We start from the raw sequence: 27008 nt of genomic DNA on the forward strand, positions 1-27008 counted from the left end.
TTCCTTCCTTCCTTCCTTCCTTCCTTCCTTCCTTCCTTCCTTCCTTCCTTCCTTCCTTCCTTCCTTCCTTCCTTCCTTTTCCATTCAACTCAGTGCCTCAAAAGTGAATGTCCTAATCATCACATCCATGAGATCTCATGAAGATCAAAAATCTGGAGTGAAAGGGCTGAGGTAGCACCCCTACACGGGATCATCCCTCCACTACAGGGAGGGATTTACAGAGATTCCTTTAAATCAGGTGCCTATGCCTTTACAGCTAAACACTTGCAAATTTCTGGGCTATTCAATTGGTCTAACTCCAAATTCCTTTTATCATGGAATAAAAATACCAGTACAAGTTCTCCAGTCTCTGGGCAATGCCACAGAGCTACTTAAAATATTCCTGTGCCAGGGAAGGCACAGGTATGATCCCATCTGAACTGTAAACAGCCCTGGAAATCGCTTGGTAATGCATCTGGGCTAGAATATTTTTAAAGGACCACTGAAAAATGCTCAAGCAAGTCTGAGGCCAATCAGAAAAAACAACATGAAATGAATCTTGCTGAGTTGCTTGCAAAAACCATTTGCAAAACCTGCAGATTGCAGGGACTTCTCACTGGAAGCCCCTTCCAAAAGCCCTGAGAAAAGTTGGCGTTCGTATTCCGGAGATCAGGGGTGACACAACAGCACACAGCAAAGATTTGACAAAATTTAGACAAACAATACTTTTAATGGAGACTTTTGTCTGCATTCAATATTCTTTCCTTTTACTTTTCCTAACTGATATAGATGGGAAGTCTATATTTAAAGTTGCACAAACTTAGGATTTTACTTGTTATAAATATGGCAGTATTTTAGCTAGGATTTTCACACCTTGAATGCAGAATTTGCTTATGGTCTTTTCATTATTTTAAAAATAAGACAACATTCAGTTTGCTTTATGAAATTTCATTTGTGTGCAGATGTTTGTGGGAAAGCAAGAGAATTATATAAGGTCAGTGTAATGGACTACTGATGACTGCCTTCAGTGACAGGAGTTTTCTCCATTATTTACATACAGTTAGAATAAGGATGTATCTTTCTTCCTTATGAGAAAGAACGTAAAGTTTAATGTTGAGTTCAAAGGATAAAGAGACATTGCTAATGACTGGGGAAGTTGGCTCAGATTGTACAACAACAATGTCCTGCAGGTGAATATTTCCAAAAAAAAATTCCAGTTTACTTAGCATGTTCCATTACTGCTTGAAAGTGCTGGAGAGCTCACTCTTAATTTGTCTCAAAGTTAACTTACGAGCGTGTTTGCTGTGAAAGGTCTTACTTGAGCTAGAACAGTCTATGATGTTTATGTGCCCAGACGTATTTCATTTTAGAAAGCACTTTAAGCTATTTGCAATTGTTTTGGCTGGAAGGACAAAGGAAAGCCCATCAACCTCTGCTTACCCTTAGAAATGTCAAAATCATTTTTAATTCAGCCACAATAGGCATGATGGTAGATCAGATTTAAGTTTGCAGGAAAGAATGGCCTTCTATACGATGATTTTGAGAAAAAAAAAACACAGCAGCATGACAATTTCATCAATGGCTGCTCAAAGACCATTAAAATTATTACATTAAAATATTAAACATTAAAATTTTAACTTTTCATAATTTTATAAATAACTCTGGAAAAGAAATTCCAGAGAAACATAAAACTGGAATTGAAGCAATATGAATGATTTCTCATCTACTGCTTGTTTAGTAGCATAGAAATTGTCCAAATGTAAATAGGAGATTCCTCCAGAGTTTGAGTAACCACTAGCGGAAGCAGAGATGAAGCAATTGTATTGGAAGGTAAAGGTCTCTAGTTGAGTGTTCCTTGAAAAATGTGCTTTCATAAGCACTGGAAGACCCCAGCCTAGCCCAAGATTTATAAACTATATAATGGGATAGAGTTTTTTTTTTTTTAATTCAGTTGAAAAGTGCAATCCACTTATATACACCATTTAAGTAAGATTAAAACAATGTTTCAAAACAAACACTGCTAACCTTATAAAATTTACTCCTTGATGTTTAGAGAGACTGGCATACAATACTTGGCCCTAAAAGACAAAAAATGTTTTGGGAGTAGGACGTGGTCCATTGGCCTGTAACTACAGCTTTCAAATATTTCTGTGATCCTATGATCCTAGCTTCCATCCTCAGCAGCCTTTTCTGACCCACCAGAGAGCTTGGGACAGACTTTTCAAATTGATAACAATACTAAATCTGGGCAAATTTCTGAGGCAAACAGAATAGGCTTATTTCCAACGTAAAGAGATTAAAGATAGATCAATCATTCTTACGCATTCCAGTCCCACAGCTTGTTATTTATTGCTGTGCTCACAGCTGAACTTGATTCCCATTTTAATGAAACAACAGCTTTCTGTTAGAGTTCTTTTTAGATAAAATGTTCTGTGCATGCATAGTTAAAAATTAAGCAGCCAGCAGATACACAGTAAATAATACAGAAAGCGGAAACAAAGGGAAGGATGGATGCATTCTATACAAACCTCTCTTCTCTTGCTTGTCTTAGTTCTTCTCTTTTGTCTAAATAATCACGGCTAAAAGGAGAGTTGTAATAAGTTGCAGAAGAAATCAGAAAAATAATGTCAGTAACAGAAGTATATTTATATATATACAGTAGGAGAAGCCAAAAGCAGTACAAAGAGACTAAGCAAAGACAAGAAAGGCTGTTTTCAAAAAAAAAAAAAAAAAAAAATTAAACTTTGCTTTCTGAAAAAAAAAGCTAAGAAGTATGTATGCACACTTCAGCATGTCAAGACCATATGTTTCCACACACTGAACGTGTAGTTGGAAAGGTTTAAAGAATTAAAGAGTTTGAAATACATATCAAAACCTGCTAACTAGAATTAGAGAAAATTGGATTGTTAATGATGAGAAGGACCATTAGAGATTATTCAAAATTACTAATTTGCTCCATCTCAAATGCTCTGAAACAGTGACTACTGGAATATGGTAGGCTAAACCAAGGCATGAGGTACACAGCAAAGGTTCTGAGGCACATTTTCTTAATGTAATTGCACCACAGTTAGAAACTGAACTGGCTGGATCTTTTTAATTATCTAGTAGGCTAGTTCTTCGTTCTTAATATGTATATTTAGAATATTAGGACAGATAACATCGTTATTTATTTTTCTCCCTGAGTTTTAGATATAAATCTTGTTCTATCTCAGGTGCCCTTTCCACTGCTCCTCAAGCAAATTATATATTTAACTTCTGCCATGTCAACTTCACTTGATGTGTGGGAACTGTAATGTCAGGTAGAAGTGTCAAATCTGCAGATGTTTTTAGTGCAAAATTACTTGGGAAGCCCACAACTCAGAGAACAGCAAAACCCAGTGAATATCCAGTCCATCTCAAAACCACAAAGATAATTCCTTACATTACATTTTTAATATTTTACTGAATCTTATGGATAAAATTGATGACGCTCTCTCTTAGCTTCTTTTGCAGTCTAATCAGAATAATTTTCAAAACTCTTCCATTTATGGATGAAGCACCATTGTTTATCTTTACATGGTGTTTTTGAATGAATTACTCTTCTATAATACCAATAGCTATCAAACATTTACTGGTAACTGCTCTTTTAAGTTATCATTAACATATAATACACATATTATTTTTTCAGGCTATCTCCAGATATTTCAGAATTTGGTTATAGCTTCACCACATTTTAAAATATTCCTTACAATTATAATAGTAATGGGAATAACTCCGGGGAAAAAAAAATATGCTAGAATATTTTTTCAGCAGGAAAATGATAATAATAGTACCATTATTTTTTCCCCTCTAACAACTTTCACCCTTCCCTGCAGCTGAAGAATAACACTTGTACTTCAGGACATGGAGTTCTATACATGCCATAAAATCAACAGTCCATTTACTGAGAAAAATATTCATTATGCAAAGCATTGCTTTTGCTAGCAATAGCCAATAAAGCATTTTAATATCTTTCTCCCCCAAAACAGTTTGCATAACTGGTCGTGCTCTCTTTTAAATTATCTCCAATTTGTCAATAATGGTGCCAGAACCTAGGGCAACATTCTCAAAGTAGACTTGGAAAGAATGAGATAACAGATGAGTCATGATGGTAAATCCAGTACTGCTCACGAGTTTAAAGGTTGTGAATTGGAAGTGCTATTTTTAATCAAAAATACAACTTCAGAGTCTCCAGCCAAACTGATGGTTTGATAATGTAATCCCAAAAGAACTCTTATGAAACTGTCTGTGATTATTTGCTGTGTCTTTGTCCTCCTCCTGCCAGACTGATTAATCAACTGTGGGATGCTGCCTGCCTGCAAAGATTGGCAGCTTTAGAGACCCTCTACTCAAATAAAAATTTTAACTTCAGGGTGAGCCAGGAACTCAAAACTTCAAAGTGAAAACATTGGGCATTCAAAATTAACTGTCTCAAGTACATATGATCACTTTAAGCAGTTTCTGATTCTGGACTAATGGGATGAAGACACGGACTTTTTTTTTAAAAAAATGTTTTTCTGACTTTAAGGGAGCTCTTTCAGTGACAGGACAAGAACTGTAGCCAGCCTTTAGTGAAATGTGCAGACCTGCTATTCAAACAGATCCATCTGCCAAATATCCTGGTGGTTTCTTGGTCTGGGAGTTTCCTTTCTGAAATACGATGTTTTCCATCCATGACAGCCTGCAGCAGCCTGATGATACCACTCAGAGGGAGAGTTTTTGGAAGAGGCTGAAGATTGAGAGCTGATTTCTGTTTCTGTTTCGGGAGAACTTGGGTAGCTGCTGGCTGCCAAAGATCCTATTATGGTGCTCTTCCACCTTCCCTCCTGCTCTTATTTTCTTCTAAACTAGCTGTCTTCTGCAGCTAACAGAATACCTCCTTCCAATAGTAAGCTATCCTCTTTCCAAATTCGCTGTGACAAAGATCATTTTCACTTCTTATTCAAGAGATGATTACACTGAAAACCAGCTTGCACACTAATAAACAAACTTGCAGGAAAACATGTGCCATCTTTTCTATAAATACCAATTCTCAGACTACAAAACATTTATCTTGCTGTTCTTTAGATTAGTACAGTCTTTCTACTAACTCCTAACGAATATTATTTAATCTTCAGTCTCAATTATGAAAAAAGAAAAAGTCATTTTTTAATCCACACTCTTTGGATCAACTAAGACAGCAGCCAAACCACTTGAGCTGTAGGTACCCTATCTATCCTAAGCCCACTGCAGTCTTTGCTAATGCCTGTACTGGGATTTCCACATTTCTAGACACGGATTTAATAGAGAGGACTTGTCTCTTACTATCCTAAGGAAGCACATGTTGGCATCCCACAGCATATGACAAGAGTTCAGATGAGAAACAGGAGTTCCTATACTCAGCTTCTGCCTTGACCTCTGGGATTTCATCACTGTTTGAGCAATAAATCAATTGCTTTTTCCTGGGGAAAGATATGCCCACTCAAAAAATGAGGGAAAAAGTGTAGCAACCTCCAAACCACCATGCATTTTGAGAAGGCAAAATGCTTTGCAAAACACAAAAACAAAAAGATGTCTCACTGCTGTTCCTTTCTCCACTTCCTTATGCCTTCCTTCCGTTCTTTCCTTCTCAATTCCTTATTGAGATTATACTTTGAGAGGGAGCATAGTATATGACTAACCTAGGCCTATGCAGATATTCAGTTAGTGAAATTAGCTTGGCAAATATTGGCTAAAAAATATTTATTAATTTATTTAAATGCTGAAATTCAGGATTATGGATTTAATATGGCAGCCCTTAAATACTTGTATCAAGAAAAGCTTGTAAGTAGCTACATGCAACCTATTCATCAATTAAATTATCACAGAATCACAATGAATTATTTTGCCATTATGCAAATGATTTTGCCATTAACTAAATGATTTACAACTTATCACACATTAAGGACAGATCAACAGGAAATATATTTCCTACTTGAATTTGTTTCTTTCTTCACGTTCTATCCTTTGCAATCTTTCTTCTCTCTCCTGACGTCGTCTTTCTCTTTCTGCTGCCAAGGACTCTTGGTGCTGTCGAAAAGATGATGTAAGGAGACCGCCCAAAGCTGGCCTGCAGAAACAGAAGATATTTTTCAGCACCACTTTTATTTATCATACTGACAAAAATTAGAAGCAATCGTTCAGTAAGTTAGATAATCCCAACCATTAGAATGACACGTCAAAAATCCAAATAAATACCTTCTCAACTAATAGATTTTGATGCTATGATGGGCTTAAGAGCTGTGCATAGATGTAGATTTCTTTTATTGCTAAATTTCTGAAGCACAAGTAAAGTACTCTTAAGAATCTATCAGCATATTTCAAATGCAATATTGTCTAAATCAGATTTTTACTTTTTAATGCTAACTGAAAAGCTGAATCCTGTAGCAAGATTTTGAAATTTGAAAGGAAAAAAAAAAGCTGAGAACTCTTTCTAGCACTTTCCAAATATGTTAAGCAACAATGTTAAAAACAGATGTGTTAAACACCTGAGTGTCCTCTATTCAGAAAAGCAAAAACTAACTGGCGAGCTCAGAGCTGCACTTAGGAATTTGAATGCTCTCTTAAGCAGTGGCTTATTTTTCTTTCCTACATCCCACTCTTGCAATTTCCTTGCTGCATGTGCTGCACAGGTAAAATGCATCACATGTAGAAAGATACCGATACCATACATAGGGACAGCACAGTTAGTTACCACAGTTGGGCATTAGGGTGGTTACCCAAGCAGGATTTAGTCTACTCAAACCAGTCTCAAAAGCTGTTCATCTGACCTGCCTTAAAAGTCCCTAAGGCTAGAGCTACCAAGGGGCTTGGTTTTCATTAACTACTCTTAGCAGCACTAAAGGCTTCTCTGATGTCTAACCTAAAATCCTTTCTGGCTATTTAGGCCGAGTTTTTCTGGCTTTAAAACAGCTTTAATCAGCAAATACTCTTCAAATAAAAACACATTTATTTACACTGGCAGCTTTGTTGGGACATATTTTATTTTTATTTATTTTAACTATATAAAATGCTATGTCTAAGAGGACAATTGCTCTTACACATCTATTTCCCAAAAGGGTAGTATTTCTACTACTGCCTCTGCTGTGACAACAGACTTACCACAGCATAAACATGCCTTTTTACCTGTCTAATTGACAGAAGAAATCTATATTGTCTCAGGGCAGATTTCCACAGATGTAAAAGCATACCTATTGATTGAATTAGACTGAGAAAAACAAACAAACAAAGCCTGTGTAGAGGGGTATCTTTGCTTTAGCCTGACCTGAGTTTTGGAAAGGAAAGAAATAGAAGCTCCCTTTTCAGAAAAACAAAACGAAATCTGTCTAAAGCAAGGCTCCCAAAGCAGCAATACAAGTCCTGACTAAACTGTCATTATTGTTAAGCAGCCCGATCATGTCCCTTATCTTTCTACTTGCCATGGCTGCACAATGTTGGCATTTAATGTAATGGCATCACCAGTGAACGTAGAGGAAGGAGAAGACAAAAACATTCTGGCAAAACTCTTTTCTGTGAATGTCTATGTTTATGCAAGCAGGAATCCCACAAACAGTCATTTCAGCCCCACTAGCAGCATGACCGGGTGAAGAGTGTTTCAATAATTTCAATAAATTGAATTTCAATATGTCATCTCCCACCCGCATAAACATTACATAAGATGGTATAAAACTCGATATTCTGTAAGCCGCTTTTCTGGAAGTCCTCCAGAGCTCCAGTATCAATGTTGGATCACATTCAAAACCATAAAAATCTGCAATATACCTCATCACTATGAAAAGAAGAAAAAAATCCCGAGTCAAGTGTGTGTGGTGAATTTTCCCTTGACCGTATTTTAAATTCATTCTAGTCTTCATCCTTTTAGTGCACCCTATAAGAAAAAAAGCTGCCAGCAGGAACAGCGGCCTCACTGATTTAAAGATTTAAAAGGCAGAGCTTCAGTCTGGTGCTACTGTGAAAAAAACATGGAAATAATGTTGGGTGCATCCTTAGGGCTTGCTCTAGAAAGTGGAAAAGTGTACAGTGTCTCTACACAAAGAACTCTGGAAGTTAACTAGAACAGATAGCAAAAGATGAGTTCCTATCAAATCTGTACTCATCTCTGTTCCACGTATTGATGTGCATACACATAATGCATACCGACTTATACACTTTACATACAGTAGCCTTGAAGGTTGACATCTCTGTTTAGAGTCAAATGGAGTTAGGACTTAGTAAAACTTGAAGGAAAATTGAGGGAAAGGGTGAGGTAATATTGAGAGAATCAAAGAAGGTGAGAGCCCAGCCCATTTTGTGACTGTAATTGTGCATGGGATCCAGTAGGTTGAAGACCTTGAATTTTAAGCTAGTGGCAGCTCAGCAGTAAATACAAATACTTATTATTACAGGGAAATCAAATGGAGATACAGGATTCTAAACTAGCCCTAGTATTATAATGTCTCCAGATGCCAAAACATCTTCTTTGGAGGTTTGATCTAGCAGAGTCTGGCTAGTATTTTCATCCATTTAAAATCCGCAGCTGTATGAACAGCAGCTTCACAATTTATACAGGAAATTTATAGTCACAAAGACATAAAAAAAAAAGACCAACATCTAAGAGACTACCAAAAAATAATATGTCCTATTACCTTGCCACCTCCAGAAAACTGTTCAAATCTGTAATAACTAGTCAACTATCTTAATTTTTTTAATTTTCTGCATGTGCAAAAGCTCAGTTTAATTGAAAATGGGATTTGCAACTGACAAACTAGCTGGTGGAAATGCCTCGGCTAAATCGTTAAAAAATGTTGGCATTTCAGCACTGTTTGAAGTGTGATGGTACCTTCTCTCTGTCTGTGTTGTAGGCTGCATTTTAAAATGGGCAAGTAAGGAATAATTTTAAAAACAAAGAAAGAAACAAACAAAACCCGAAAAACAAATCTGGCATGGATTCAAAGGTGCTACAGTGTTTTAAAGGAAAAGAATATGGGAATACTCAATATATGTCCTCATTTTAATGTTTGTATCATGTGTTACCAAATAATAATAACAAATATTTACTCAATTCTATAATACAATCCAGAATCAAATTCTGACAACTATTTTTAGTCCTTTAGCAAACAAAAAGCCAAAGTAAGAATGAACTGTTAATATGAAAATATTAAGAACAGCTTTGTTAAGCCTGCTGTTAAAATCAGCAGAAGCTAAACAAGGAATGTTATTCTCATTCCAGAAAGAAAACAGATAGCAAAAATACATTTGAAAGTCTAGGGATTTGTGAATAAAACTCCATAGCACAGGATTATGAACTGGGGACAAGAAGGCCTGTAGTTATATATCTTCTTGTTGGAAGAGGACAGGGAAGAGTGGGGGGAACAAAAAGTGGAAAATAATGTGCATATACCTAATACACCTAAAGCTGGAGGAAAAAAGCAAAAAGTCTGTGCACTAAAACTCTTTCAAAAGAAAACTCTGTTAAATTTACTGACTACCTTTAACACAACAATGAATTTATAACTATAATTTTAAAAAGGCTAGTGAGACACAAGATGTCACACTTTTTTGCAAGTACTAGCACTTTTTTGTGCCTGCTGCAGTCTGCTGCACACTAGATAAAACATACTCTATATCTTGTTTAAGTGAATAAAAGACCCGAGGTATGACATTCCTATTGAAAACTGAAGAAGGAGTTTCTGTCTTATTCTAATCGTTTTTATTATGGCAAACTTGCAATTATCTACCTGAAGTGTTATCACTTAGGCCAACTTCGAAATATTCGTCTTTTGTGGCTACATTTCCCCTGCTAGTTGATTTTTTTTAAAGTCACTAAATGGTTCTGTGTATCTACAGCAAGAATACAAAACATGGATGTATATATTAGCAGTTGAAAAAAAAAAGAGCAATGACTTAAAAGAGGAAATCCCCTTAGATCACATGGGTAATATTCAGAATTTTCTTTTAACAAGGGCCAGAATCATTAATAATCTTAATAAGGGTGCACTAATTAGCTGGGTATTTGAAGGCTCCAGTGGTTCTGGGAACCTTACAAGGAGGGAATCCCAGCAGGCAGCTCCGAGTCTAAACCAGGGCCCAAATAGCTCTAAGTATCTCTTGGCTTGAACACAATAAATCTGCCATCCAGCTCAGAGAGAGACATAAGAAGAGGCAGCGCTGCCAAGAGCCATATTGCTTTTCACAGTTAAAGGCACTCTCCTCATGTTATGTCTCTCTCCATGACATGGCAAACTCTAAAGTGTGTTGATACAAGAATTTGCAAACAGACTAAACATTACTCGGGGAATCTTTACAAAACTCCTCTCAAAAATAAACAAAAAATTGAGAGATAAAACTATCAGCTAAAAGTTCCTTTGAGAAAGAAACCTGAGAAGTGCTGCAAGGAGAAGTGATTAACTTGAGACTTTTAGCTGGTCCGCATGGCTGCAGAGAATGGTCTGCATGGCTGCAGAATAACGAGAGGCCGTGGCTGTGCCGAGCCAGGGCAGTGTGCAAGGACTTCATACCCGGACAATACAATACTCTTTGGCAGTTTTCATACCGTGTTTGTGTCTTGGGCCAGAACTGAGGTGTATGGACAACTTCAGACCTAATGCGAGAACTGAAGGCTGCCCTGGACACTGCAGGCACCTGCTGTGTCACTCGTTCTCCCCACACACTGTGTGTTCAGTCAGGACGCTCGTTTCAGAAGTATATAATAAAAATAGACCGAAGATGGTAAAAGTAGAAAGACCACAAAGCCAAGGAAAAGGAAACTGTCTGTGTGGGACGAGAGTGTACATTGGATTTTGTTCCATAGACTGCTTGCTTTTTCTTGGTGTTCAACATTTGCAGTTAAGATAACTTCAGGGTGCAGATTACTGGTAAATGGACAATTAAAAGCAAAAAAAAAGAAGTATTCCGAGAATGTGCCAAGAAACTTTGTTCAGCAGCACATCCCTGGTGGCATAGTCAATTACAGGAACACTGAGTTTTAGTAGAAGATCTAAATAAAAAGCTGTGTAACATTCTTAAGGATTTTTTTTTTTTTTTTTTTTTTTTAAGATACACAAGTCTGAAGAAGGACCAGATTGGCAAAAATCACTCTTTCAGGCACCCAGAAAGGGGACAAAACTCAAAGGAAAACTACAGACTTTTGCTTCACTTCTGTTTAGGTTTCTGGCATGCTTTTTGAAGTATCATTAAACTCAGTGAAGAAAAAATTATGGATGATCTAGTCCTGCTAAGCTCAATGTGTCTACGTGTACATATTGTAAAACTACACATGAAGTTTACCTTGAAGGATAAAATGTGTAGTACATCTACCACATCTACCCTTAAAAGACATACAGGAAGATGGAGCTGACCACTCCATTGGGTCACGGCTGTATGCTTCATGAGAGCTCAAGGTCATAAAAGAGGAAAGTTGGAAGACATGCAATGAGCTGTAACACGTTTCTTCTTCCTTAGCCTGTTTTCTAATTGTCTGGTAAAGTTGGAAGGTGCATCAAAGAGGAATAATTTGCAAGTGTCATAAAGGCCCTTTCCAAGCTTGGAGACTTGGAGGAACTGCAGAGGGACCAAGCAGAGGTGCAGCCTAAGCTCATCTTGGTTGGGCAGGAGGACCCAGAAGTGGCAGCATGCACACTGAACTTTCTGGCATATGGTTTAGAAGTCAGAGGGCAGGGGAACTATGAATTCTTCCTATCAAGCCCAGTGGGAACTGTCTCCTGGCAAATGCATCAGAAGAATCCTACCTTGGCAAACACACCAGTGGGAAACAAAAGATATTTTTCTGGCAGTGGAAAGAATTAAAGCAGCTGGAGAATGAAGAAGCTCTGGCCTCAAAATTTAGACCTCCTTGAGCATCTCCTCTAACTATGGCTATGAAAAAAAGACATGTGTACTTCAACAGTAATAGACAGTGAGGGCTTGTAAAGCTTTGCAAGTAATGAGGTTGGTACCCTAAGTTTTCAGTGACACACAATAACTGTGGATTTCAACCCGCAGTTTTCAGTTTCATTAACCAAACTAGGTTGTGAATCTGAGAAGGTGATCTTTGGCTACTCAGAAATATCCAAGATGTATGAGCCCAAGACAAGTAAATCTAGAAGAGTCTTTAAAAAATCTTCCTCTAGACAAGAAGACAATCCAAAATCTCGTCTTTATTTTTTACAAAAAAGGTACTTTTCTCCTGTTAAGCTCCAGCAATGTACGAGATTATGAAATTGAGATCGATAAATCTTCTCCATTTGGGAACAGGGGAGAGAATTATGTGGTGATCAGTCATGTAGCAGGAACAATATATTTACAGAGCACAGTAGTCTTTGGCAAGCTAAAACTGGAGGTCTGGGATATCCCTTCTGTGCCTTAGGAGCCATCTTCTCAAGTGTAGGGCTATGAAAGAACTTCTACCTTGTTTTCTTTCTGCTGAACAGAAAGTGTCCTCTAATCTGCCCTTCTTCAGCAGGATTCCCATTGCAGCAATATGTATTTTAGAAACATGTCTCTCCACAGGAGACCCAGAGAAATGTGAGGGAAAGAAGAATACTGCAAGAAGTTGGCAAAAGGTTGCAGCTGAATTTAGAAACCAAAAAACAGTCGTGTAAGCCTTTTCTTCTGATGTACAATCACAAATATATAACATTACATGCATTTAAAGGACAAAAGCTAGTTACTTTTGCACTGAATTATACTGCTCTTCTTGAGCCCTCATGATCTTCACCAAAGAGGGTTTTAAAAGTATGAATGTCAACATGTCAAATGCACTGCTGCTTTCCACCTAAGTTGTAGCTCTTGTTTACATAGGCAGAATGCAGCCAAAGCTTTGAAAGGTCTGTCAGTTCAACCCAATGGAGCATGAATCATTCTGTCAGGCACTGCTCTAAATGCTCTTCCTTCCTTCCTTCCTTCCTTCCTTTCTTTTCATTTGCTAAGGTCAGATAAACAGTACCAGGAACTGCATGTGAAGCTCTTCCCTACATGATAAAAGACAGGGCCCTTTCTACGAAGTCCTTGGATAACTGCAATCTGAAGCTGAAAGCAGAAAACTCACCTCAGAGCTAGGCACAGATATACGTCTGCTTCTTATCAAGTGTCTTCCTCTCCTTCCCTGCCCTCCTCAGCTTTATTTATTTCTTTTTTTGGTCTGAATCTGTGTAGATTTTTATCATCAGGAGATAGAAAATAGTGTTTACATAGTCTAACACAAACACCATGGAAAGAAGACTGTGGAAAAAAATTCACAATACTAGTGATTACCAGTTAGTGATGAATGTAATATGCATTCTGCCATCTACTCTCTAATGACTGAAATATTATCCATAGATGTCTGCATGTGCATCCTTGCACTTCATATATTTCAGGACAACAAAAAGCATGCATCTGCCCTTTTTCAAAACAGGCATGTCCTTACACCTTGTGGATCAGCAGTACACACAGAAATATCAGAGCGTGATGCAAAATGGCAGTAGGAACCGCAAATCTGCAAATTTAACTACCTTTTAAGAAACAACCATGTCTATTCTGCAGGCAACACATGCATTTTTCACACCTCTCGAGACTCATGAACAAAACCTGTCAGTTCACAGCACCCCCAAAATAAGAATGTGTAACTACTAGGAAGCTCAACCACCATGAATAGCAAGCTACAAATTTCAGTAAATGGATAAAGACTTTACCATGTGAAGTTGCAAGAGGTAAATGCAGCCTGAAGGAAAGACAGAGGTGCAACTCCAAGCACTGTGCTTACGCACTTAGACACTAAAAAGAGCACTGCCTGTTGAAGGCAGAGTGTTTTCCAATTTTACAGAGAGAAGCAGAACGAAATGTAATGGCTGGAAGATGCAGCTAGACAAAATTGCCTCCAAAATACGAAATATTTTCCTAGCAGAGATGATGAATACTGGAATGTTTTCCAGGAGAAGTCATGCACTGTCACGTTAAAACGAGGGAAGGTACGGCGCGCTTTCCTTTAGCTTCTGTGAGACGCATTACGGGTCAGAATAGATGATTACAGAGTTCCCCTCTGGCCTTACTATCTATGAATCTGCAAATTTTACAGCTTCATCCTGTGGGGCCAAGGCATTTTGGCTCCCAACCAGCAACGCACTTACGCACATGCTGAAATGAAAGCTTACTTCCTTTACTGGCTGCAGGCCAGTACGATCAGCCTCCGGCCGCAGAGTCCCAACCATCTTTAGCTATCTCAATATTTGACCACTTTGGGGATTCTTTTCTGCAGAAGCCATCAGAGACTTACGAGGGCTGAGGCTTGATTAGCTACAGTTTCGGAAGCAACTGGATGTCTGTATTTCTGGCTTACCTGGCACCTATTTTTCTAATGTAAAAACAGGTGAAAATGCCTGTTGAATTTTTTATTTAAGTTAGTAAAAATTTAAATCAGATTTGGAATGACAAATAAAGTAAAGTTGCTCTAGAAAGATGAATAGCAGAAATTAACTTTTGCCAAAGTTAATTATTCACTAGAGAAAAAGGATGAAATCAATACTTGTGTCTGAAAATACTAAACACACTGCAAAGAACCTATCTCTACCCATTCTGAACAGTGCACTAGAAAAAAAGAAGTGATGAAACAAGTAGTTTTAAACATATATACATACACAAACATATATTTCTATACCTACATATAAATACCTAAATATCATTAAGAAAAATTAATTGGAATATAGTAAAAAAAACCCCAAAAACTAGGAAAACAGTCCTCTGCTCAGAAACAATGACTGAGGACAGATTTTTTACAAATCAGAGGCCAATTTGGCAACATATAACATGGAAGTCATTTGGCCTAATTGGAAATTCTTTAAAATTAAATTATCTTGACAGTACATACAAGTAAAAACTTCTACATTTCCTCTTAAACTCTGCATGACATCCTTTGAAGCTGTCATTTACTTTCAAGCAATAGTGTTAGTTAAATTGTGGCATTTCCAAACTATTACTTAGAAGAGATTCTTTCAGGTATCCATAACATTCTTTCTATCTCTATCCTCCTCCCCCATAAGTGCCTTACATAATTCACCATAGTACTTTGATTGGTCAAAGATTGGTTTTGTGGTTGTGTTCTTTTTTTCTTTTCTTTTTTTAGTGTGATAATAGTCAATGTATTAGTGAGAGTTTCCTCTACTCACAGCAAGGATCCTTCTGCCCTTGATTAAATAATAAGTTATAAGATGTATTTTCAATGGAGAACAAAATTATGGATGAGGAAATTCGCAGCTAAACACAGATCTGCAAGATTTAATTTTTTGATTTAAGATAAGTGAAAGTAGATTAGTCTAAAGTGATTTTAAAAAATGAACAGAAATAAAATGTACTCTGATTCGCCTTGTAATAGAACAGCATTAGCGTAATACAACCTTGTTTTATCCATTGTAAGTGGACACGGAGGTGCAGTGAAAATAACCTTAAGCATTTTAGAGAAAATAACCTTTAACTAAAGCTCTGAACAGCGATTTGAGAATGAATAGGAAAAACATTTCTAGCTTTTTGTGCATTCTCTTCCCATAACTGGGAAGATCCAGATAGAAGATAGTCCTAATAATGATTCAGAGCTACTTAAATATTCGTCTTTTTCCCTTTGTCCAAAGCAACTATATCAGAATGCTAATTAAAACACAGACCTGTCTGATTTGGTCTCCTGAGGTGGCAACAGAGCTGTCCCATAACGAGAAGTGGGTGTTGTAGGGGCACTCAGTCCAGAGTAAGGTCGTGGAGAAGAGTAAGAGCTGCTGCCATAGCTATTGTACCTGCAAAGGTGAGGGGAAAAAAAAGCAGAAAGGGAGAGGCAGAAAGGGAGACAAGAAATAGTCAGCAAGCAGGCATGTTTAGGGGATGGGAATGCTGCCATATCCCAGAACTTTCCAGACATCCAACTTCTGAAACTTTTCCTCTAACCTAAATTCAAGATATGGAACCTATCATCTCCTTCTAATATAAGCCATGCCATGAAAATACTGGATTTGAATACTAAGCTATTGGTATGAAGATTAATGAGAGATTAGAATGGTCCTCTTAAGCGACTGTTTTGAGTTGGAATACTTAAATCACTGCTCATTCAGATTTATTCACTGTTTTGGGAGCTGATACCCAGCCATTAAAGAAGGGACTGAAACAATACATGTCAGCAGTATTCGTTCCCAGAAATTAAGGAAGAAAGCAGCACACCGCAGGCATCATCTGAACACAGGTGTACATGATTGGTAAATGTTTGCATCACAAATGAAAAGCATCCACATTCTTTTCAATTAAAGTGGGTAGTATATACTTGCTTTCCCCTCCTCCAACGTATGTCATAGCGTATGTGTTGTATCCTAGAATATCTGTAAAAAATCATCTCCATGGCTAAAAAGACATGTCTCCAGAAGCCTGGCTTTAGGAATTTCTACCAGCTTTTGCTCTATTAAAAAAAGCAGAAAGTAAAAAATAACAACAAAAAAGAGTTTACTTCAATGTGAGGTTTGCTGATCAAAGAGAAATTGCTTCCAGAACTCTCAGAATGGGCCACCTCCCCAGAGTTGCTTGTAGCAATTTTTTCATCCTGACTCTTGTAATGAATAGAAAAGGTGATGGCATTGCTTTGCTGGCCTTTTAACTATCACATTTAAACGGCTTGACAAGGAGACATAGAGATACCTGATCTGGAAAACTGTTAACATTTCTTTTCACAGAAAAATATCACTTTCCCACCTGCAAAGCGTATGGTGCTGTGCTGGTAGTGTACATGGTTATTTCATCCAAATGACAATTGAAGGAAAACTTCTTTTTCCTTATTATAAATCATACTGTACAATAAATCCTCCTTTATCTTTTCCTTTTTCTGCCTCTTTTTCTCCCACATGCTTCAGTATTAAGTTTCTCTTCACTCAGCGATTTTTCTTGAAAATGCTGGTTGGTTTTCCCTGAGCTCCATTTAACGTACTCATTTAGTCATGCAAAATTTCATTCAAAGTTTCAGGCTTCATTCCTTAGGGTACAATAGCATTATGGAATGCCAAGGCCAGTGTTAAAATCAAATTTTCATTTAGGAGTTTTACACACACACACACACACACACACACACACACACACACACACGTGCAGACACACACACATAAATATGTGTGTGTGCGGAGGAAGGAATCATGCTCTATACAGAAACCTTCTTATTATGTTTCCTTTTCTGACACAGTGCAAAATGTTGTTTCAGACCAGGGGATTTCAATGAGGCCATAGCTAAGATACTCACAATTAAAAATAGAGCAACACTACTTCTATAGGGTCAGAGTAATAAATATCAGCAAAATTAAATTTAGAGGGACTTGCACGTGTACAGGGTCCCTCTAAATCAAATTCAGAGGGCAAAAGAGAGGCTAGAACAGTAGAAAGTCAAAACCTCATTTCCCCATCATGTCAGATGTACCAATGCAAGCTATGCTAGCCTTGTCCCAGAAACCTTCCCTTTGCAGAGATCAGATACCTTTGCAGATATTCAGGTATTTACCTTTTTTATTATTATTATTATTTTATTTTTTATGATTACATTCCTGCCCAACTCGCCCAAGCTTTGCTCTCCTTTTTCTCCAAATAAACCCAACACAATACTCCCTTCACATCACACCCTCTATCCTATATGATAAAGAAAAGCACAAGGATAGTCAGAGGAAAAGAAAAGCCACTGGAGAAACACTAAATTCAGCAGAGAAAGGGGGTATTTGCTGATTTACTTATATATTCTTTCTAAAAGGTGTAATTGTAATAGTAGCAGTAATGAGACAGCAGTAAAGGAGTGGGAAAGATCTAAGGGAAATTAGCAAATATGCAGGAAAATATGAATTTGGAGGGATCCTAGAGTTCAAAGAAAGATATCTAAACTAAGTCCTTTATCAACAGTTATTTGGATTCAGATGCTTCTCAGAGAAATGAAAAAACAGCAGAAAGCAAACACCCACCTATTAGAAGAGAAAGATCGAAAATTAAAAGGATCAAAGGAATCAAAATTTTTTTTCACATGCAGAAATTCAGAAGGACTGCTGGAGAAAGGAAGAAATAAAAATGCTCGTAATATATGTGTAGATTTATAACATCTAGGGAAAGGAAGCTAAAAACCATCAGCTTTTTAAAGTGATTCTCTAGTATTACTTTCTGTTTTATCTATTGTTGTCTGTCTTATTTCAAAACAGACTGAGACAAAACAAAAAGTTTTACATGTTTGTAAATGGCTAGGAGAGTGGAATTGAAAATTAAAACATGACCATACATTGTAGAAGGAAACCTACATATTTCAAGTGCTGTATGTGCTTTGTAAGGTTTAATCTAAATCTAGTTGAATTAACATGTATCAGGGATATGCGGTGTAATCTAACAGCAAATTTGAGATCCGTCAGTTCAGCCTCTGAAGCCAAGATTTCACCTTTGAATTCCATATGCTGATCTGATCTCTCAGTTCTGTATCAAAAGAGCTCCATTAATTTTCAAGAAATCACGACCGCAAATCATGACTGTTGTAAATGAGAACAAAATAATGTTCCTACACACGATCTCCTGAATCACACATTGTTGATCTACTGCTGGACAGAGGAGGCCGGGTTACTTATTAACTGTAGACCTTGAGGAGGAATAAGATGAAATAAAAGCAACAAAGGCGATGGCAGAATATCAATCAAATAAAAATATAGGCTTACATGACTAAAACTAATGCAGTATGTTCTGGAAATAATACAAGACAGAAAGCACTTTATTACCACTATAAAACTCTTGAAAGGTGTTATTCATTTATCTAAAAATTAATATCAGCTGCATAAAATCTACCTGTTTTCCCTCATCACTTCTGCGTCCTTTTCTTTCAGAGATGCTGGAGTTTCTTCAAAGTCATATGAGAAGAGGTGAAAAGGAGTGTGTGGTACATAAGGTAGTTTCTCTACTGTCGGAGATGCCTTTGGAGTAATGGATGCTGATGAATTTTGGGAAGAGTTTAGCAAAACTCCCGCAGGTGAAGATGGTGATGAATGAACAGAATTATGACGGGAGATAGATGAATCAGGCACCGAAGAGGAGCTGTTGGAAGATCTCTTTGCTCTAGAGCAGAGTAGAGGCCTCTCAGATGGAGAAATTGCACTTGAGACAGTTGAAGCATCAGAGCACTGTGAAAAGTTCTCATTCGTAAACTCATGGGCAGCTGGAGCCCCACTGCAGGAGGAAAATGTTGTGAGGAAGGGAAAATAGAGGCAGAGAGAAATGGGGAAAAGAGAGATCAATAGATTATAGTGTCTGGGGAAAAATAAAGGCTTGCAGAATCAAACCAAAAAAAAATCCATAAATGCAGATAATCTCTTTTTTTCTTCTTTTTCTTTTCTTTTTTTTTTTAATTAAAGATTCTCAAATCTTTGTATTCTGGTAGGGTTTTTCTTGTGGTCAGAAAAAAATGAGAGAAGGGAGGGATTCAGCTAAAAGGAATGCAAGGCATTTAATTTACAGACTTTCAGAACTCTGAATTTTGATTGGAACTTTGTTTTCACATCCATTTTCTGCACTATCTTCACGCAGCCTGTTAGATGGGAAGAACAATCAATCTCAGCACCCTAGATGATGTGGCACACAGAACAGAGATATTGTAATACACTGTCCGAGGACAGCTCAGGTCCTCAGAAGGCCAGGTGTCATTCTCATCTTTCTTAGATACTATCTATCCATTTGATATTTTACTAAAAACCCAGAGACACTCATTCACCAAAGTTAAAAACAAAAAGTGCCAAATCCGTATTCTTTAGTCAAAATTAAGGCTTAAAGCTCATTTGAAAACAACATCTTACCAAGTTGTTTGCCTAGGTGTGAAGCTACTAAATTATCTGAGAGTCTTCATCCCATTTGATCACTGTGCTGGTGTTAGATGAAGACCATTAGAGCTACCTGTACATTTAGTGCAACAAAAAAATGTGTCTTGCTCTAATGTAGCAATGCGCTGCTGAACTACAAAAGGAAGAACAGCAGGACAGGTGAAAATCCATGTATGCACTCCTGGCTACCTCCACCATCTCCAGCGTGAGCACTGCCACGGGCTCTGAGCTGCGTCACGCGGCAGGCAACTGCTTTGATTTTCCCTGGACCATCTCTGCCTCCACCTACACAGTGTGCAAGCAGCTGGACCTCCTCTTTCGGATTGCCGTAGAGTCACACAATATGTTATTCAATAGGATGTACAGGATCACACATAGGATATAATAAAGTTAATCATTAGGTGTATATACACCCAAAACAGAAAGGCATTGGGTAGGCTGAAAAACTTGGTCTATTTTTGCCAGATATGCATGACAGCAATCAGTGAAGCCAGACCATTTCTACCCTGTCAGGATTTAAAATAAAAGGCCAGAATACCCATCATTTTTGCTATACTCTAGTGACAGTGAAAGACAATATTTAGGAAAGTCATCTGAGTATCTACCACCTCTAAATGACTATACTTTCAAAAGAATGATGGTCTATAAACACATTATGGCCTGTATATGGCTTTTAGACCCTGTTTTTCACAATATTTAGTACATCCATCTGATTCAGTGTGTTAGCTTTTGACTTTTAAGCTTTTGGATTTGAGGAAATTATCACTTTTGAAATTTCAGGCAAACTTTGGCTAGATTTGCAGACTGGAAGATATTAATAACAACAGTACAGTATTTTCTTTGGAATTTGCACATTAAACAGCTTCCTTTCTTCCTTCCATGCTGTGTAATATCTGCATGAATGTGGTTGATTTAAAAAAAAAAATCCAATCTCATTTGCCGAGTTGCAAAGCCAAACAATTTAACTTAAATCAAATGGCTGTCTGGAAAGAAGACCATATTTCCTTTTTTCCAATTTATTAAGATAAAGTTGCCAGATGCCAAATCCATATATTCCTCAGAAATATGTGGAAAATTTTACATGAGAATATTGTTTTGATAGCCGGTTTGTTTATATTCATATATACACACACATGCATAGATATATGAAATGATCTATGTCTAACAGCTTTATCTCTAGGTGGTTTTCACTTATTAAAAAAAATAAATTAGAGGGAATATTCAAAAAGTGGCGATCTTCCCCATATTGACAGATATTGTTAATTAGATTATAGCATAAAAACAGAGATAACAATAAAAACCTAAGAAACCAAGCAATAGCCTAACTCAACAAAGCATTGTGACATTTCAGCATTGCTCTAGCTAAAAGGATATGTCTAAGCCATGCCTGAAAAGAAGTTAGGCTCTCTGATAGGTGAGACTCTCTGTCTTTAGGGTGTGTGACTGTTACTCATTTTGTACCAAAATAATCAAGAGTAAGTGAATGCAAACAGTTCTTCGTGCTGATATACTGAGCAGATACACTTAAATGTGTTGCTATTAGCACACACACAATAGCAAATAAATTTCCTGGAGGGTGGCTTAAACAGAAAGCTGGAAATGTGAGTTAAGAGGGATGGTGAGTTAATGCCAGGATCTACAGAGCCAAGGAGAGGTGCAGGGATGACACCGAGTCCTGGTACCTGGCTTCGACCTGCCTACTGGCCTCTTCCTCCCCCTCATCCTCAGTATTGGGCTCTGTAACTGGCTGCTCTTCTTCCTCCTCTTCTTCAGACTCTTCCTCCTCTCTGAGGTCAAATCAAGGAAAGAGGCACACAGCAGGATGCAAAGAGAGAAGGTGGAAGAGAAAATGACATTATCATCAGAAAAAAACCCAACTCAGTGAAGCTAGAAGTGGAAGACAAGGACAGAGGAGCTGCTTTGTTGTAGGCAAACAGCCATCTGCATCTTCCTGGTAGGCTGGAACAAGAGTGACCAGTGATACATTGATTTTACCTTCTCCCTATTTACATTTTTTATTACTAATTTTTAAGACATCAAAATTTGTTGCAGCTTTTTTTTTCTGGAGCTCAGCTTTACTTGTGCTGTGCCACTACCTGCACAGCCTGCACAGATATTAATGGAAAGCACTCATGACAATACCAATGTTCAGTTTATAAGGTACTAAGCTGTCTCAATTTGACTTAAAGCACGGTACATGCTGAATTAAGCTGGCACTTGACATCACACTTTTAAATTAACACAAATAAAACATTTCTGTTATGCAGCTGAACCAGAAAATAGAATGGAATGAAACATTAAGTTAGAAAAAATAGAAAGACTAAACCAGTTCAGGACTATTTGCAAATAACATTTTACATATTGGATGCCAGTACATGAACTATTTAAGTAAAGATTCATTGTCAATGCAGGCTTTGGTTCAGTGCTCAGTAACACATAAAGCCTCCACAAGGTACAAACCAAGTAAGTAAAATGAAAACTATATGAAACCAAAAAAGAAGGCTATGTTGTCTGCCTCCACTGAATTGTAACTGAATTGCTCACTGGATATGATGGATATTACAAATCTGAAAAGATTCTTTGAGTTATGTATTGTTCACCTAAGTGAATAGCAGTAAGGATGAGAGTTTAATGTGAACACATGGCAACTTCACATGGAGTTCATAGGAGTTGGGCTGGGATCAGTGTAACCTATGTACTGAATGGCAAGGGAAGCTAGGGAAAGAGGAGAAAATGTTCAGACCCAAGGAGGAGGACCTCATGGAAAGGATCACTTCAGAACACAGCACCATCAGCTCACTAAACCAGTGTTGAGGGACATATTGTGGGATATGTCCTTGAGATCTTGTCATCTGATTTTAAATATTGTAATTATAACCCTGAATCTATCGTCTTTAGGTCTTTGATGGTGAGGTTTTTATTTACCAGCAGTGAAAGCTGTTCTCTTCCACAGATTTCAAAGCTTTTGTATTGATTATTTACTAGAATAGGTTATTTAATTAGTATCTTAAGCCCAAACTCAACAGTTAATTTTCCTAATTTTTTCCTAATTTTCCTATTTTTTTTTTGAAATATATATGGACTTAGCAGTCTAAATTTAGATATTCATTTCAGATAATGCTGACCTTCAGTATAAAAAGCATATAACAAATGAAGCATACATTACTGGTGAGTTATAACGAACTGAAATATAATGCTTTCATTTTTGCTGCTTTGCAAAGCCTTATTCTAATACATCATTGGGGAAAACAGACTCCCATAGAACTAGCTTAGTTAAAAATATGAAAACTTCCTAAATTTAGCTTATATATGATAAGCTTTATAAAATCAGAGTTTATAAAGTGTTGTGCATCAAAAATAGAAAGCAAACAAGCAAACAAAAAAGCCTAAAAGCCTGCATCTCACTTAAACTGGAAGGGCTAATTTTCTTCAAAGAAACAGAAAACTAAACAGCCCTTAGAATTGCAGTAAAAATGCTCAGATTAAGGCCAGTTTCTTGCATTATCAGTTCAAAAATGAACCACAAAACTGAGATGTGTGGCCCATCAATAAAACCGTAGAGCAGTGCATTGGCTCTGTGGGCCATCCTCAAACTCTAACCATCGGCTTACTTTTAGAGATTCCAGATAATTGTCTTACTAGGGCAATCTCTTTGATTTCCAAATCACGAGGCTAGAAGAATCTCTCTTCCCCTGTTGACCTTAACCCTTGACAGGCACTTTGCACCCAGCACTGAGGTGGGAAGGGGCAGAGGAAGGAGCAGTATCTCTGTGAGATGCCCAGTGCAGCACAGAGGCCGGCACAGTCCCATGCTGCCTGTGGGAGCCATCCTTGGCCCCAGGCAACTCACACAGTATAATATAAGTGATACACATAAGGGAGAACCCTGAGGTCTGCAAAAGGCCTTTTCAGCAACTAAGCTCAAAGTTTCAGACCTCCGGACCATCCACTGAACGCAGGTCAGATTCAGATCAGAGAAGAGAGGTAAGCTCTCTGTTAGAAGAACTGCTTTTCAACAGAAGCAATAGTGACCGTCTCTCCATACCATTAGAAAACAGATATTCTATTCAGGGGAAAAAAAAAAAAAAAAAAAATTATCTGTTAGATAAATGTTTCTCAAAACGTAGAAAAAGGAAACAATCACTTAAAGATTTACTAGAACTGCAAAATACCAGCTAAAACAGACGCCATTATAATAAATTTAAGACTGTTGGTCAGACAGATGTTCAAACAGAACAGCAGACACATTTGGGAATTCATCTGTATCTTTCAGTCATATATTTATTTTTGCATGAAATGAAGAAGGGATGATATGGCAAAACTCCCATGTATATGTAGAGATTTGACCAATGGTAGCCAGTAGTAACATCAGATTAAGAAAAATGATTCATAGAGAGCTTTTCAGCTAAATTAGCTTGCAGAAGTCAGCGTGTTTTTCAGTAGCACTGAGCAACTTATCTTGTTTAACAAAAGGCAAATATTTATGGTGGAGTGGGGAGGGAGGCCTTCAGCTAATTCTGAAGGACCTGCTATATGATGGCAATAAAGCCATCACTCGGTTATTTAAGTGCTATGATGAAAGCAGCAGATTAGAAAGATTTCAACAAAAGTTTTAAAATAGTGAAAGTAGATTTTAGAGCAACCAATGTATTTATTTTCAGCTTTAAAATGGATTACCACTACCTACATAAAAACAAAACAAAATACAACAGCCAAGACTTAAAAAAGTGCATCATGACTAACAGCAGCTGAACAAACATATAAGGTACTGTTGCTACTCATTTGTTTCAGTGGTAAGGAAACAAAGTTTGACATGGAAGCATTTATAGTCCTTTAAAATATGTTAATGTTTAAAAGGATTTAAAAAAAAGTTCATTTATGGACAGAGAATCATCAGGTTATCAAAACGAAATCTAGGCTAAGACTTTAAAACGGAAGGATTATCTCTGCTACTTTTTTTAACAAAAAAACATTTAAAGAACACTATCAAATCTGTTGATACCAAAAGGCTGCTCTAGATTGCACAGAGATAAATAATAGATTTTGAGATTGCTAGTAGAAAAAAATAATCAAGGGAAACATCAACAAGTTTATTTGAATGCTGAGGAAAGGTCCATAAGGTGCTAAGGATCATACCTAATACACATAAAAATATAGCAGTCCTGTCATTTACTACTTTTTCACAAAGAAAAAGCATGTCAATCTGATTACAGAACCAGATTTACTCTACTTGGTATCAGTAGAAGTTTCTAAGGGCAAGATACTCTTTAGATCATTTAAATCCAGAATAGCTACTAATGTCTAAAACTTAAAACTCCTAACAGCTATTCAGAAGAGTCCTAATATCTAAATATAAAGCAAAGTTTTGCCGTAACTTCATTACAGACATTTTGGTTTGCATATACAGTGCATGCACAGCCTAATGAGATAAGAATGAATTAAATGCCACATGCTTTAGGTGTCCCTGCTTGAGCAGGGAGGTTGGACTAGATGATCTCTAGAGGTCCCTTCCAACCTTAACCACTATGTGATTCTGTGAAATGATCTCCCTTCGGTGTTTGATTCATCTAATAACAGTAGGGTTCATCTAATCGTAATAAGAAGTCTCACTGAATATTTCTTTAATTTTGCAGGTTAGTAGATGAGGGCTGACATTTACTTTTGGGTCTTTCTAGATCACCCACAGAATGAAATAGAAATTCCCAAGAAAAGGGAACACCTGACTCCCATGACAAATGGGGTTTTAAAGTTATGATGTGACCTAGAAAACAAAGAACTGAGAAACTCAACATATGAGAGTTCTGGAAACCAGAAATATCAACATATGTGCAGTTAATTACTGAAGAAGAATTTTTTTTTTCTGCTCTCTAATTAAGACAAGTGCTTTTCAATACAGTTTCTTCAAATTACTTTCATTTAAACTTTGACTGCCTTCCAGAGGAGCAGCTACTAAATAGCACTTCAGGCCACACTCAGTAAAGTAACATGACCATTAGCTGTTCCTACAATATTATTTTCACTGAAATTGTACCATTGATTTCAAGATTTTTACATTACTTTCAAGCTTATTTTTTCTTTTTTTTTTTTTCATTCAAACATCCGATCAATTTTCCCTCCTGCACAGAACTTGGACAGCTGCTTCTCTGAGCTCCTTACAGGTGAACAAATAGAAAATGAAAAATGTTCCATCGAGCAGAGGTCTTTATAAGTCATGGTGGATGTAATTTCACTGTCTTTTGCAATGGCTTGCCATCATCCTCAATTTATGAGTAAAATTCCACTTCCATAGATTAGAGAGCACAATTCATTGCCGAGTTCCTAAGCCCGTGTAAAACAAACAAATGCCTCTTCTGCTGCTATTCCTACACTGACAGAACCCATTCAACTAGTTTTTCATGCAGGAGTAAACACCAAAACCGTACGTTGAAAGAAGCTGAAAACACAAGATGCACAGTTTATGCATAGTAAATGATTTAGAAAGCCTCAAAATGTGATCTGCATAGAAAGGAAAAAAACGATACCTAATTAAGAAATAAAATATCCTGCTAATTGTCCTACCTAAAGGACACTGTTCAGAAAAAAAAAAAAAAAAACTGCAGATAAGGGAAAGCATGCTTATAATTCTGTGCTTGAATGTCAGGTAGTTCATTATCATCAGGTTACTCTTATTTTTTTAATCCCTAAAATATGATCAGTATAAACTCTTCATAACCTAAATAATACCCAGGCAATACTGCTGGGTATTTTTTTTTTTTAATTTTTAATTTTTTTTTAATTTTTTTTTTAAAAAATGTTGCAGCTGTTTTATTCAGGATACACCAGGGTAGAGGCAGTGAAGGCAGAGGCTCACTTAAGATACCGGCAGGACCACGCAAGGACTTCAGGAGTTGCAGCTCTCTGATCACTCAACAGCATTGCTGTCTTTACATTCATATGAGCAGAGGTGGTAAAGAAAGAGAACCATCATATACAGAGGCTTTAGGAGAAATAAATGCTGGAAACGTACAGAATGAGAGAACAAATGGTGATTTTAGAGCTTTGAACTGCATATTGGTTGACACTTTAAGGGCACTCTTACTGTCTCCTAATTCAAAGAGAGGGTTCTGGTAACAGCAACCTGCCAAAACATTGTTTTTTTTTTTTTCTTCCTGTCACATCATATGTATCTTTCTGGGTTTCACAGGATCATGC

The 27008-nt window shown here is 37.2% G+C and overlaps 1 protein-coding gene across 2 annotated transcripts in view; it reads right to left on the bottom strand.

The window, feature by feature from the left end:
- Positions 1–27008, bottom strand: part of FHOD3 (formin homology 2 domain containing 3) — a 363251-nt gene that overhangs the window by 70106 nt on the left and 266137 nt on the right. For both annotated transcript variants that reach the window (XM_026040807.1, XM_026040808.1), the window contains exons 11-13: positions 15627–15752; positions 5951–6085; positions 2508–2558 (exon numbers count right to left, since the gene is read on the bottom strand). In XM_026040807.1, the coding sequence (XP_025896592.1) occupies positions 2508–2558; positions 5951–6085; positions 15627–15752 (312 nt within the window). The remainder of the gene's footprint in view (positions 1–2507; positions 2559–5950; positions 6086–15626; positions 15753–27008) is intronic.

The sequence above is a fragment of the Nothoprocta perdicaria genome, unplaced genomic scaffold (genome assembly GCF_003342845.1).
Source record: "Nothoprocta perdicaria isolate Ctin4 unplaced genomic scaffold, notPer1 scaffold_268, whole genome shotgun sequence".
In the NCBI taxonomy this organism is placed as follows: domain Eukaryota; kingdom Metazoa; phylum Chordata; class Aves; order Tinamiformes; family Tinamidae; genus Nothoprocta; species Nothoprocta perdicaria.